The sequence below is a fragment of the Typopeltis vanoorti genome, chromosome 10 (genome assembly GCF_054136105.1).
Source record: "Typopeltis vanoorti isolate ZY-2024b chromosome 10, IOZ_Tvanoo_1.0, whole genome shotgun sequence".
In the NCBI taxonomy this organism is placed as follows: Eukaryota; Metazoa; Arthropoda; class Arachnida; order Uropygi; family Thelyphonidae; genus Typopeltis; species Typopeltis vanoorti.
Window position 1 is genome coordinate 46,345,326 of NC_143558.1, and position 14,450 is coordinate 46,359,775.

Sequence of the window (14,450 nt, forward strand, 5' to 3'; positions counted from 1 at the left end):
AACAGTTTTGCTTACTGGAATATATCTATAATGTGCAAAAAAGCATATTCTTCCCATTTTATGAAAATAATAAAGTATGACAAAATTGTGTAAAAGGTCATTATCAATAAATAAAACAAAAATTAATTAAAAATTCAAGAAAATTTAAAGCAATTAAGTCAAATGAAAAAATTATCTAATTATTCATGATTATTATTACCCTATTATTACTTACTGGAGGAATTTCTTTTGTGAGCAAAATTCCAAATCCGTGAGAAACCAGTGAGGGATCAAATAATTTTCGCTTCTTTAAATTTAATTCATCAGGGAGTGGATATGTTAATTTCATATCAAGTACATACATAAAGCATGAAATTCCTGTATGTGGTAAGCTGTTCCGTAAAACTTTTGCTATCTTCAAAAAATAAAATAAAATAAATAAATAAAAAATTATAATTAGCATTTAATCAGTTGTCATTCAATAAAATGTATAACTTTTTTTTTATTTAAACAATCTATTTGATTTTTTACAATAATGGAAGCCATAAAAAGTCCTTCATAGGAAGTAGTAATCTGTAAGAGTTTTAGATAATTAGAAAACAGATCCATCTGTATTACAAACTGTTACTAAAGAGCTACTGAAAAGATAAGTGCTATTATGCATAATAATTGGTGATATTGCTTGAATTTTAGTATATTGTTGTTTAATTTTGATAATTTAACATGTCGACATGATTATTGGAGAATTGTTACTGACTTTATCAATTCGAATTTTGAATCTTGCCTTCTTTGAACAGAACACAATAGTGGTACTTATGAGATCAAAAGCATGGTCTTTGAATAGTGCAATTAAGTGGGCTGTGTAAAAATCAAATGCCATTAAAGTGTGATATTTTGTTAGACTAAGAGTTAACGAATGCAAAACAAACTGAAGGAATGAAAGTTAGCGTAAATGAAAGTAATGGAAATGGACTACACCTAGTGAGACTGAAAGAATGCAAGAATGAAGAAGCAAAAGTAAGTGAGAAGGGAGCAAAAGCAAGTATGAATGAGGAAATGAAAGGAAGGTATGGTAGAATGAGAAGCAGTGAGACTACAGGGCAACAGAGAGTAAAATTGTCAGAATGCAAGATTTGAGGAAAGATATATTCAAAATAAAAAATGAAATGAGGAATATACTGAGTGATATTAGATGTTTAGTAGAAACAGATGAAAGTGTGCAAAAGAATAGAATAAAAGAAAAGATAACAAAAATCCTAAAAAAATATGACCAGACAACTTGTTACAAACCATATAAAAAAATTGGCATCTCCTATCCACTCCAACAAAGACCAGCCACTTCCCCTAGACCAGTGTTTCTCAAACTTCAGATATCCGCAGACCCCTTCTTAAATTTTCATTATTACCAAGTACTCCCTAATTAATAAATTAAAACGAATAAATTAATTAAAATTAATTTAAAATATTAAAAAATTAAATATCTATTTTATTTGAATTTATATGTTCATGTAAATAAAAAATATGATTTATTTTTAATAGAACAAACTTTATAAAAGATACTATAAAGTTTTACTTATTTGAAATAATTTATCATCAATGAGAGGGGTGAAATTGCTTACGTGAGATAAAATTTCAGCAAAATTTGGCTCTATAGTTGTTAATTTCAATCTCAGATGCGGTTCGACATCTATAATGTGATTCCTCTTCTTCCTCTTAATATCTACAAGGGCCGAAAATCCAACTTCGCACAAATATGAACTTGGAAATAGAAAAATGAACCTTAGAGCTTTATCTGTTAATTCAGGAAATTCATTCTGTATTTGTAGCCAAAATGATGATAATGTATTCTCGCTGTATTTATTTTTTAGGAAACCATCAGAAGCTAGTACTAAAAGTTGTTCTTCTTCTATTGATGATAGACCCTTTGGTATAAATTTGTTTTTATTGAAAGGGTATCTTATCCACTCAATATTAATGTCCAATTCAGGGAAATACTTTTCTGGATTCATTTGTAAGCTTTTTAAATGCTGCATGATAGTAATTTTCACATCATCATCAATTTGTTCATTTGAACTTGAGGGCAATTCATGAAGCGATGGAAACGCATCAAATTCTCCATTACCAACCTGCTTTTGCCATAACTTCATTTTTGCCAACGTGGCATTCACTTTATCTTGGACATGAAATATAGAAATTTCCTTGCCTTGTAAAGATAAATTAAGACTATTTAATACAGTAAATATATCTGCCAGGTATGCTAATTAACTGAGCCATTTCCAATTATGCAAATGCTTTTTCAATTCAAACTTTTCATCAAGAAAAACTTGTAGTTCATTCCGAAGTTCAAATAAACGAGTAAGGACTTTTACACAAGAAAGCTAACGAACATCGGTATAAAAAAAAAAATTGTGTATAGTTGCTTTCCATTTCTTTGCAAAGTTGAGAGAAAAGTCTGGCGTTTAGAGGACGGCCATTAATATAATTTATGGTTTTTACAGCTTCATCAAAAACTTTTCTTAGGTCTGTTAGACATCATATGTGTAGCCAAAGCCTCCTTGTGTATGCAGCAGTGTGTCGACTTTGCATTTGGTGCAACAGCTTGAATCCTTGAAACAAGCCCTTTTTTAGATCCGACCATAGATTTCACTCCGTCCATGCTTATTCTAACACAACTTTTCCAATCTAGCTTGTTTTGATACATAAAGGTATTTATACTGTTGAATATTTCTTCTCCTGTTATATGTTCTGGCAAGGGTTGGCAACATAAAAGTTCGTCATGAATTTTTCGATTTTTTTCGTACCTAACGAACACTAGAAGATTTGCAAAATTTGAAATGTTGGTGGATTCATCTACCTGCAATGCATAATAACGACTCTTACGTATATCGGATAACAATGTTTATTTTATATTTTCAGCAATTTCAGTGATTCTTCAATGAATTGGTACTATTTGAAAGGCAAATCCGATCAAAAGATTTTTTGCATTATCTCCGATCATAATTTCCGCCATTATTTTTGCTGCAGGCTTGACCAAAATTTTTCACCAATAAATAAAGTTTCACCAATTGTTTCTGTTGCACCACTTTTTGCTATTAATAGCGACACATGATATGTAGCTTCTAAAGCCTTCATGTTTTCATCTCCTGACACGATCGACATCACTTTTTGAGATTCTTTTAAATTTTTTAGTTTATTTTGAAAAAATTTAACATGTTTGTCCTTGCATTAATTATGTTTCGATTCAAAATGGCGATTTAAATTACATGGTTTCATGCTTTCATTTTTTAAAGTTTCACCGTAAATTACACATAATGGAATAGGTTCCTCTTCATTTCCCGTCCATGAAAATCTACATTTCAAGCAATTTATATCGTACTTACAAAGTTTCTCATCTTCTTCCTAGTTGGTTCTTTAGAGATGTTAGACGACACACACTTATCAATTTCACTTGATCCCGATACAATATCAACATTTTCTTGTTGTTGACAGCTACTTGTATCTACTATGTTCCTCTCTTTTGTGCATTTTAAAAAGCCGGTCTTTAACCAGTGATCCATACTTAAGAATTTGAAAGCTAAAAAAAATTACCATATTTAACGAAGTCCTTCAACAAATGGCTAGTGAAAGCAGAACTTGAAACAGACAGCAATGGTAGGTGAGTAGAGATAAAGCAGCTATGAAGACGTTCATATGATTGGTGCGGTATTAACAAAAGATCGTGCTACTAATTGACAAAGGCAAGCCGGCAGTTCAGTTGAAATGCTAATTCTCTTCAACCGAATTCCTCATATAATATCTAAAACACATTCACTATATATTTCTTAGTTTTAACACGTTCACTCAAACAAAACCATATGTTGCTGGTGCACCATATGGTTTTGATTGTCTACTATACAGCATTTAATGTGGGAGGGGTCATGCAATTCATTAGTTGCCATTGTCTCTAATTGCACTGTTTGTTGAGAAACATATCACACAGCCTGCAGATATCTCTGTACCTTATTCAGTGATAAAATAGGAACGTTTTACAATCTCAAACTTAAATTTTATTCCATGCGTTAATGATGCATAGCCAAAAATTGCCAAGGGCCCCCCCTGAAGACCTTTCGTGGACCCCCGGGGGTCTGCGTACCACACTTTGAGAAACACTGCTCTAGACCTACCTGGAGTATACCAGGTCCCTTGTAGTTGCAAAATGTCTTACTACAGCCAAACAGACAACTAATATCAGGATATCTGAACATAAGGACTATATCCAGTTCCATCAATATAGTCACTCAGGACTTGCTGACCTTTGGACACCCGCCACAAAATACGCTGGAAGAAAGCCAATTTACTACACTGCAGCAAGCATAAATATGAAAGATTATTCCTGGAATCAGCCTCAGCTCTAAAAAAAAACTCCCTAAACCTCAACAAATTTGGATGCATAAGACTGCCACAAATATGGGAAGCTTGCATTCTAAGAACAACAGCCCAACAGCCAAAACAACCCAATTTAGCCTACTAGGGGGTACCTCAGGACTCTAGGACCGACTTCAGTTGTTTTCTTCAGCTATATTTGTTTTGTGTTAGTGCCTGCGTGCACATATCATTATTTTTATGTTCCCTGAAGATCATAATGTAACATTACTGAAATATAGGAAGTATTAATTAAAAATTTTTAATTAATATTTTTAGTATACATTGTCTTTCCCTAAAATCTGACAGTTATGGATTACCAATGTATAAGTTTATCTACAAGAATAAAAGAAAAAAAGGGTAAAAGAAGGGATGAATGGTTCAAGAGTAGCAGTGTATGGAGATTCCATTGTTAGAGGATTGGTTAATGAAAGAGTCCGTAAGGTCTACTATCTAGGAAGGAGAATGAACAAGATAATTCATGCTTTGGACATGAGGTGGAAACAAGCAAGAGAATTAGTAGTAGTTGTGGGAACAAATAATTTAAGTGGACATAAAAAGAATGTAAAGGCGAATATCAGGAAGTTATTGAGGAGAGTAAAAGATAACAGTATAGTGGAAAAGGTTATCAATGTGTTGCCAAGGTATGACAATGATGAATTGAGACAGAGAACCAGAATCATGAATGGTATGCTAGTGAGGAGAAGGGAGTGCAGTTTGTGGATGTATAGCATGCATTTGAGGGAAGAATGGAATTATATAAACATGATGGATTGCATTTGAATGAGCAAACTGGAGAATCTGTTGCTAGATGGAAGTGCACAATGTGATGCAAGCAAGAGATCAGAAGTAAGAGATGAAGTGAAATAATAGAAGAGTGATATTGAAGAGACTGAAGTAATTGGCAACAGAAACAGTAATAGTGTGAGAGATGAAGAGAGAGAAAATAGGAATGCAAGAGGAACAGGGAAATGGGGGGGGGGGAAGAAGCCCAGGTGGAGAGAGACATGGGACAGGAAGAGTAGATGTTGAAAGCAGTAGTAGTAGTAGTGAGTATGTATGGGGATGATTGGCATAGAAATGGAATAAACCAGAATGTGAGTAGAGTAGTTGAGACTGAGCAGACATACGTGGTAAGCAGTAATAAAGGTGATTGGACAAAGGCAGGTGTGGTGGAGAAATCACAACTAACAAGTGGCTAGGTAAGACTAGTTATAGACCTAAAAGTGTTAGTCTATGAAAAGACATGAAAAGACATTTTCTTAGACATGTTAGTCTAAGAAAAGGGGCTTACAACACAGTAACTACTACATCAAATGATCATTGTCATAAGTGTTCCTGCTGCTGCTAATTATTGTAACAGAAAGAAAGAAACTTCTCAATAATGAAACAGATCAATTCAACTTAAGAAGTTCACAAACACAAAGATTAACCAAATTATCATTAATTTATTATTATTATTATTTATTAAGAGATTTCCAGGGAGTCATGGATGCATTGATGGAGGCCACATATTTCAGGCACCAACTATCATACTTGTTCTTGAACTTATTCACATTACCTGAACTCACCATATCCAATGGTAACCCATTCCAATCACAACTCTGTGTGAGAAAAATTGAGCTCTTACCCCTTTCTTGATGACATTAATTCTCAACTTCAAAGAATGCCCTCTCATCCTTTCTTCTTATCCACTCTACACAGAATGAAAAATTCCATCTACTGAATATCATGTATGACCCTTTCAGAAGTTTTTAAGTCTCTCAATCATATCACCTCTCTTTCTCCTTTTTGCTAGAGTCTGCAGTCCACAAATTCTCAATTTCTTCATAATCTGTATTCCACAATCCCGATAACATTTTAACATTCTCCTTTGCACTCTCTCTACTATCAAAATCACCACAGAAACTAGAAGACTAGACCTGCACACAAAAGTACAAGTGTGGTCCTTATCAAAGCTTTGTAAAGAGCTGAACTGCAGATTGGAAAGTGGATGAGTTTGGATGGGATGGACAGTGAGTGCCTTCATGTTGGTAAGGATAATTTCTGTTCTTGACTTGTTCAGAGCAGGCATTTGGATCAGAAGAGTGGCAACAATAGTCAGACCATAGAAAGAAATAGTAGAAGTTCTAGAGGTACTTCATAGCATCAGAGGACATCAGATTAAGAGAGGTAGGTATTCTGTGTGAAAGAAAGAGAAGTGTTGTGACCTCTAGTATCTTGAAGAATTTCCAGATCTCATCCAGCTTGATTAGTGGTGTAGGAAAAGGTACCACCATTGGAGATGTGATGTTAAGAATTACAGAAAGTCAAGCTTTTTTGAATAGGAAGGAGAATTTGGAGACCAATATGAATGTTACTGAGTAGAGCAAGGAAATGTTGAGCCAGAGGAGGTCAAAAGTACAGGATTCTAAATTAGGCATTCTCTGGAAAGCAATGCTGGATGCGTGTTAAGTATATACAAAAGTTAAGTTTCACTTTGTTAAGTATATAACTAAGTGAAATAGGAGGTTTTACTGTAACGGAAAGATAAGAATTTGGTCTCTACTTGCTCTATTAAGGAGTGAACTGTAGAACTCACAAAGTACCCTACAGAATGAGCAAAAAGTCATTATGCAAATGCAAGGAGTACAGTGAACCTGTACTTACATTGCTTTGTTGGAAGTGGAAAGCAATTCAAAATTTCAAAGTCAACCCCCCCCCAAAAAAATATATATATATATATATAGGCACACCTTACGAGGATTGTTCATAAAGTTTGGTAAAAAAATAAGTTAAACACATTTTTTTGGAAAAAATCACCTTTATTTCTCAACATAGTTTCCATCAGGATCTACACATCATTGGTCCAGCAAGTTTTCAATTTTTTCATCCCATCTAAAAAGTACAATTTGTCAAATTGCGCAAAACAGTCATTGACAGCCATGATGACATCCTCGTTCAAAGAACATTTTTTCCCACCGAGCCAAATTTTTAAGTTTGGGAACAAGAAGTCACATGGGGCCAAGTCCGGTGAATATGGTGGATGTGGAACCAATTCGAACCTCAATTGATGCAATTTTGCTGTGATGGCCAATGTATGGGATAGTGCATTGTCTTGATGAAAGAGCACTATTTTTGTGCACCAATCTTGGCCGTTTTTTCTTCAGTTCTTCTTTTAAATGGTCTAACAATGATGCATAAAAGACTCCTGTTACCCTTTTCCAAATAGTCTATCATGATAATTCCTTGGGAATCCCAAAAAACAGTGGTCATCACCTTCCCAGCTGACAAAACGGTCTTCGCTTTTTTTCGGTGCTCTTTCACCACGCATTGTCCACTGTATTGACTGCTGCATGAACTCAGGTGTGTAGTAGTGGATCCACGTTTCGTCTACAGTCACGAATCGGTGCAAAAAATTCTGCGAATTGCTATTAGACATCGCCAAACACTGTGTTGAAATGTCTTTTCACATGCATTTTTGATCGACAGTCAACAATTGCAGCACCCATCGTGCACACAGCTTTTTCATGTGCAATTTTTCATGCAGGATATTATACAATCATTCAGTTGAGATGCCTACAATCTCAGTAATCTCATGCACCTTCACTCGGTGGTCTTCCATAACGATACCATGGATTTTGTCAATAATTTCCTTCTTAGTGACCTCAGTCAGGTGTCAAGAGCACACTTCATCTCTGATGGACTTACTCCCATGTTTAAACTCATTTATCCAAAAATAAATAGTCTTTATTCATGGTGCAGAGTCCCCCATGAACTTGGCTTTGATCTGCGCGGCCATCCACTTCTTCAAATAAAAGTGTTTTATCACTGCACGAAACTCGTTTTTCTCCATTTTTATGAAAATTGCGAATGTGGTCATTTTAAACGTTTGCCAAACAAGAACTACGCATCGCAAGTGGCTACAATTTTGCCAGGGTCACGAAAAAGATGATATGTGCCAACACTGGTATAAATGAACGAACTGTATCGCTGTCTATTGGAAATTTACCAAACTTTTCAAACAACCCTTGTATGTGTAAAATGCTTATCTACAAGCCTAAAAAAAAAATCAGCTAACGCCTTTTTATTCCCGTATATGGGAGTAGGCGAGGCCATTTAGCCCTATCTAACTTTTGGAGACTGAGTGGGCAGTTCAACCTCCACTGGTACCAATCGAAGATAGATGGCCGAAGGCTATCACTAATTAAGCGGTACACAGTGAAGAGAGACAGCTCAAATGTGCCGCCATCTCGTGGTCCCTAACCTTAACACAATATATTTAATGTCTGGAAATAATGTGGGTTCTACGGTCGATTTTCTGGAGTTTACGGGACGAAAAACCCGAGTTTCCGGGAGGAAACACCCGCTTGCCCGTGCCAGAGATCGACTAACTCGGGAACCGGTCGAAAAAAGGCTTAGAAAAATTTCCTCTAGTCGGCGACTAGATTTGAACCACCAAACCCTTCTTCATGCGGTCAAGCGCTGTAGAGTGCAAATGGCACTTCTACTGAGCTACACAGGCTCCCTCTACAAGCCTATGGGGACCAATTCCAATGTTTTAACTGTAAGTATATTTACTATTACTATTTCCAAAAAATTGCACAGGACTAGTCACTTAACCAAATATTTGTTTTTAAAAATAAGTGTAATGGCTTCAGAACCAGTGTGGATGGAACCTTCACAACCAAAAAATTCCCCTGTCCAGTCAACTACACATGCAATAAAATCTGTTGATATGTTAAAACATAAAACATTCCCATTTTATAGATATTTAATGAGAAAATATATTGGTGATAAAGGCATCAAGAAGAGAAGCTTCTCAACTTGGAGAAACATAAGTTCTCTCAAGATAAATTTGTTGCTAACATTGGTCATTATTTCCATGCCTAATTTTTTTTTAAGGCATGGAAATATATATACGCTATTATAAATATTCAAATTACAGTGTATTTATAAACAAGCTAGAACTTAGTTACCATTTTATCATATTGCTGTCTTCTCTGTTTTGTACCAGGCTGTGGATGATGAGCTGGTTCAATTTCTTCTTCATAATTATCAAGCAAGTCTTCCACAATGCTTTCAACTCGACAGCCAACTGGCTGCAAATGTTTGTCATCCAGTTCCCCTAAAATTCAACAACATATCTAAGTATGCATTTGAGATGGTTATATAAAAATTATAGAGTAAAATTTATATGTATAACTGAAAAGCACTCAACACTTGCCTCTCTCTACATTCTTAGATTTTTAAGAACAAACAATTACATAATCATATGAATAACACTGTAGAATTCCCAAACTATCAAGACCCATTCTAATATCATGATTAAAAACAAGCTAGATAAGTGAGAAAATTATGTCATCTAGTTACAAAGAGTCGTGGTGATTGATGCTTATGTTCATCATTCTTCAGTCTGTAAAAAGCAAGTGGAAGAGATGATTTATGTTGACCAGAATGAGTAATTCAAAAGATAATTAGCATGATATGGAGGAAAACTTATACCTGTTGTTGGAAGAGCAAAAAAAGAAGCATATCAAAGTTGGGAGTATGCTACCACAGGATAAGAGTGAGTTGAGAGGATTATGTATCATTTCCTACCACTCCTCAAAAAGCTTAATATCCTTTACCACAGGCCATTTCACACCAGTACAGATGCTGATCCTATGCAAATTCCAAATCTGCCCAAATTTTGAATGTTGTTCACTCATTTGGGATGGTTTGCCAAAAACCTTTCTTAAAATGCTTGATGCTATACAGAAAGGGACAATTCAGTATTAGCAACCTGATCTCTCTCTCAAATACACACACATGGCGCTTCTGTAGTACAGTCACAAGGATGCCACATTGTCCTTTTAGCTGGAAAGACGTGTCTGAATTTTAATAAGCTAAGGAGTCAACATCTTATGTCGACTCCTTAACCTATCTCTCCTTTCTCCAGTTCTGCAGTTATCACTTTTCATGAAAGATGTTTCTAATTCCATTATACATGAAGCCAACTTCCTTGCACATTTTCTTCTTTCTTTTCTTTTCTTTTTTTTTAATTCATCACAATTCCAAATGCCTCTATCACTTATCCAACATTCAAAACAAGAATCAGGTTAAATGACTTTTGCAAGTCAACCACTCTCTGGTTACTCTCTGGTGTTGAGGGAGAAATCCAGGTTTCATCTCCTATCACAATGTGGTTCAAAAAAATTCCATCATACAGCATCATATAAATGCTTCAATTATCTTATCTTTCAGTAATCAGAACAGCAAACTACCTTCCCAATGCAGTCAGACAAAAGGTAGATTACTGTAATTTTCCTAATTCTTTTCATTTGGTTTCTCTCTCTCTCTCACACACACGCATACACACTTGCACACACAGAATAATAGTTTCTCAAGCATCTTGCACCAAACTAATTCAGATGCAACCCACAAGAACAAATCCTGCTGGCCTGGTTGGACAAGCAGTAAGAATATCCACCTACAACCAACAGGCTGTACATTCAAATTATGCCATAGGCATGAATGTTTGTGATGTCTTTAAGTGGAAGATGACTTTCATCACCCAATGTGAGACCACCATTCTGCTAATTTAGTGCAGGCCTATTTGGTCTCTAGAGCAGGGTTTCTGGACTAGGTGAAAAATGAATAAAAGTAGAAAAAATCCTTAGCCTTCCCATAGTACTAATGTACTACAGGTTTACAACCTTTCATGGGTGGTGGGAGTCACATAAAAAAACATCTGCATTTATTGTCTCCCAAAGCATAAAATCAATGAGCAAGACGCTGCATTTGTCCCAAAACAAGGTATGATCCTTCTGGAGAAAGTATCTGCTTCAAATTTTCTTCCTTTGGAGAACCACTATACCTGCCATTTCACTGATTTATGCTTACTCTCTGGTGTTGAAGAAGAAATCCAGGTTTGATCTCCTATCACAATGTGCTTCAAAAAAATTCCTCACCTACATTATGATATTTCAGGAAGTTGCAATTTTGGCACCCAATGAGTGAAAGTATTCTGTGACAATTTTGTATAGTAAAGAATAAGAAATGTGTACTCAATTCAGAAATAGCGAATCTTCTGATTTTTCAAACTTTCTCATTGCCTTGGTCAAGCATATTGGCAGCAATTAATGATGGGTGGCCAGTTCGGTCTTCATCATGCATATTCATCCTCCCTTCACTAATCATCCTACACTATCTTCTCATCATTCTCTCACTCATGGCATCTTCTCTATGCACTTTGCCAACTTGCCGATACATTTCAGCAGAGTGAACATTTTTAGCATTCCAAACTTTTATCACAAATCATTTCTCACAACTGGCAAGATTTTAAATTTTCTTACTCACTTTATGACATGATGGCAAACTTATATACATAGACTGAGAATTGACAATATGTCCATAGCATACTTTTTATACTTTTTGACTCCTCTGACATAACTGAAAAGGCATATCCCCACTCGTGCCTCTTGCACCACTAGTATATATGATCAGAAATTAATATTCAGATGCATCGTGTAACAGAATGTTGTTTTATGACTTTTTTTTTTGTGGTTTAATATCTCACCCAACATCAGTGTCAAGTGTAGGCAAGGAAGTAAGAAAAAAGAAGAAATTTCTTGTCATGTTTTTTGAATAGCTAAAGGATGTAGTCTCTGGAAGAACAGAGTAAGGGAGGCTGTTGAATGGAATGAAAGAGGAGAGAAGTTGGTTTGATAAGTCTGAAGGTGGATGGCAAATGGATGTTGAACAGCAGCCTCTCTTGTACTTTTGAAAAAAAGTAGAAGAATAACACTGACCAATTAAGCAAAGCATTGATCATCAAAGTATTGTTATATTTGAATAATCAATTGCACCAGTTATGTTATACTGTCAATCAACTGTAGAATTATGTAATTCCCCACCTATATATTAAAGTCAGTTGTGGAGAGTAAGATAATATATTTAGATATAAATTTATTTTAGTTGGTTAGAATGATTTATATTCGTATCCATGATGGTACATTGACTTCAAAATCAGCATGTTGTGAATTCTAAAGAATGAAGCACAAGTTTATAAAAACATTAAAATATTTACTATAAAAATATAAATATATACAATAAATACAAGTTCAGTATATTAAATCCATTTCTTTCTTTCTTTCTACTTTCTTTCATCTTTCTACTATGCTATATATCTAACTTTCAAATTCTTACAAAATACAGCAAATAACTATATGGCCACTCTAGAATTAGATAATATGAGCTAAAAAAATATATATTTCACTCTCTGACTCTCTCAGTTAAAACACATTTCTGAGGGAAAATATCAAATACTATACAAAACTGAACACAGCATTCAGCTAAAAGTTCTGTGACTTCTAATTACATTCCTTACTTTGAATGTAATTCCTTCCTTTGAATGTAATTCCTTCCTTCCTAAGAACTTCCTTTGCAGAATTGTTTGCTAAACTTCTCTGGTGATTTATGTATTACTAAGGATAAGGGTAGGTAAGCTGGATTTCTTTTGTGAGAGAAAAGGCAAGACTGTGTTTTGGTGACCTTGAACAAGACAAGGCTGCCCTTGCCTCATTGAAGGATAGTACGTAAATCAATGTTTAAAGCACTAACTGTAGATGATCTTGTAGCCTGGGATGTCAGAGTGCATGGTTTGTCAAATGAGTAGGATGAGTGAAGAGTACTATCATCTCAAAGTTGTGGATAGGATTAGTGACTATTGCAAGTAGACTATATATGTGCAGGAGAAAAGAGTAAGTGTTAGGCCAGAGCCTTGAGGCACCCCAGCATTGGTGGTGCAGCTCAATGAGAGGGAGCCATCTACCATGACTCACAGAGAACGACCAGGAGAGAAAGTTGGCTATCCAATTACAGAAGGTGGCAGGGAGACTGAAGGATGGCAGTTTGTTTAGTAGGCCTCAATGACACACATGGTTGAAAGCTTTGGAAATGTCAAGGGCGATGGCACAAGTAAGTTTCCCTGAACCTTTCCATGATACATATCCAGTGGTTGGTGATGTAAGCTACAAGGTCAACTGTGAATCCTAAATGGCAGAATCTATACTGGTGGTTGCTGATTAATTGGTAGGCCTCTAAGTAGTAGAGGGGTTGACTATTAATGACTTTCTCCATTAATTTGGAGAGGACAGAGGTGATGGCAATTGGTCATTTGACGGTAGACTTCTACTGCCCTTTTTCAGAATAGGATGGATATGAAATTGCTTCCATACATTGGGATAAGTACCAGATATATATGATAAATTATAGACACAATGCAGGATGGGTGTTAGCTCTGGAGCACAATGTTTGAGAACAACTGGAGAGATGTCATCAGGACTAGAAGACTTTTTGGTATCCCAGTTATTCAGTAGTTTTCTGATGTATTTTTGTTGAAAAACTATAGGAGGCATATGGTGCTTGGATTTGGTATAGTAGAGGGTGATTTCCCTTGGTCATCTACGCAGGAGTTCAAGGAAAAGAGTTATGTCAGGAGATCAGCTTTATCTTTGGATGAAGTAACAGTGGTGCCAGTATGTGAGAGAGAGAGAGAGAGAGAGGTGGTGGAACTGCAGGAGAGTAGAACTTGCATCCAATGGCCTTAGCAAGGGACCAGAAGGAATGGGTTCCATGGCTTTATCTTATCATTGTCCTATTTATCTTCCTATACTTTATTTATCGTATACTCATTCATTCGTTCAGTCTATCTTCTCTCGTAAATACAAGAGCTAAAGATCTCACTTAACCACGTCTTCTAGTTTCCTTAAGCAAGTTTCTCTAATGCATCTTTCCTTCAATTTGCTGAAATAGGCATGAAGAATATTTGCTCAGACAACAGGATTACATTCCAAGGAGCAAGATAGAGCCTGCAGTGAAGTTCCTTTTATTGGAAGTGCATTTGGAACTGCTTATTAAATGTATTTTTGTTGCCTGAGCAATATTCTTCATTGAAGAATATTATTGAAGGAAAGATGCATTAGAGAAGCTTTAAAGATACATATAAAAACTTTTCCGAGATCACAGAACTTAACCCGATAGTTTATTCCATTTTTACAGCTCTCTCCTTCTTTGCTTGCTTCTTAGATTGCTAGTATTCTTGTTAT

At 35.5% G+C, this 14,450-nt stretch overlaps 1 protein-coding gene across 2 annotated transcripts in view; it reads right to left on the bottom strand.

Moving 5' to 3' along the window:
• LOC150102387 (endoribonuclease Dicer-like) overlaps positions 1-14,450 on the bottom strand; it is a 310,963-nt gene that overhangs the window by 121,110 nt on the left and 175,403 nt on the right. For both annotated transcript variants that reach the window (XM_090399452.1, XM_090399453.1), the window contains 2 exons: positions 9,339-9,487; positions 215-394 (listed from right to left, as the gene is read on the bottom strand). In XM_090399452.1, the coding sequence (XP_090255578.1) occupies positions 215-394; positions 9,339-9,487 (329 nt within the window). The remainder of the gene's footprint in view (positions 1-214; positions 395-9,338; positions 9,488-14,450) is intronic.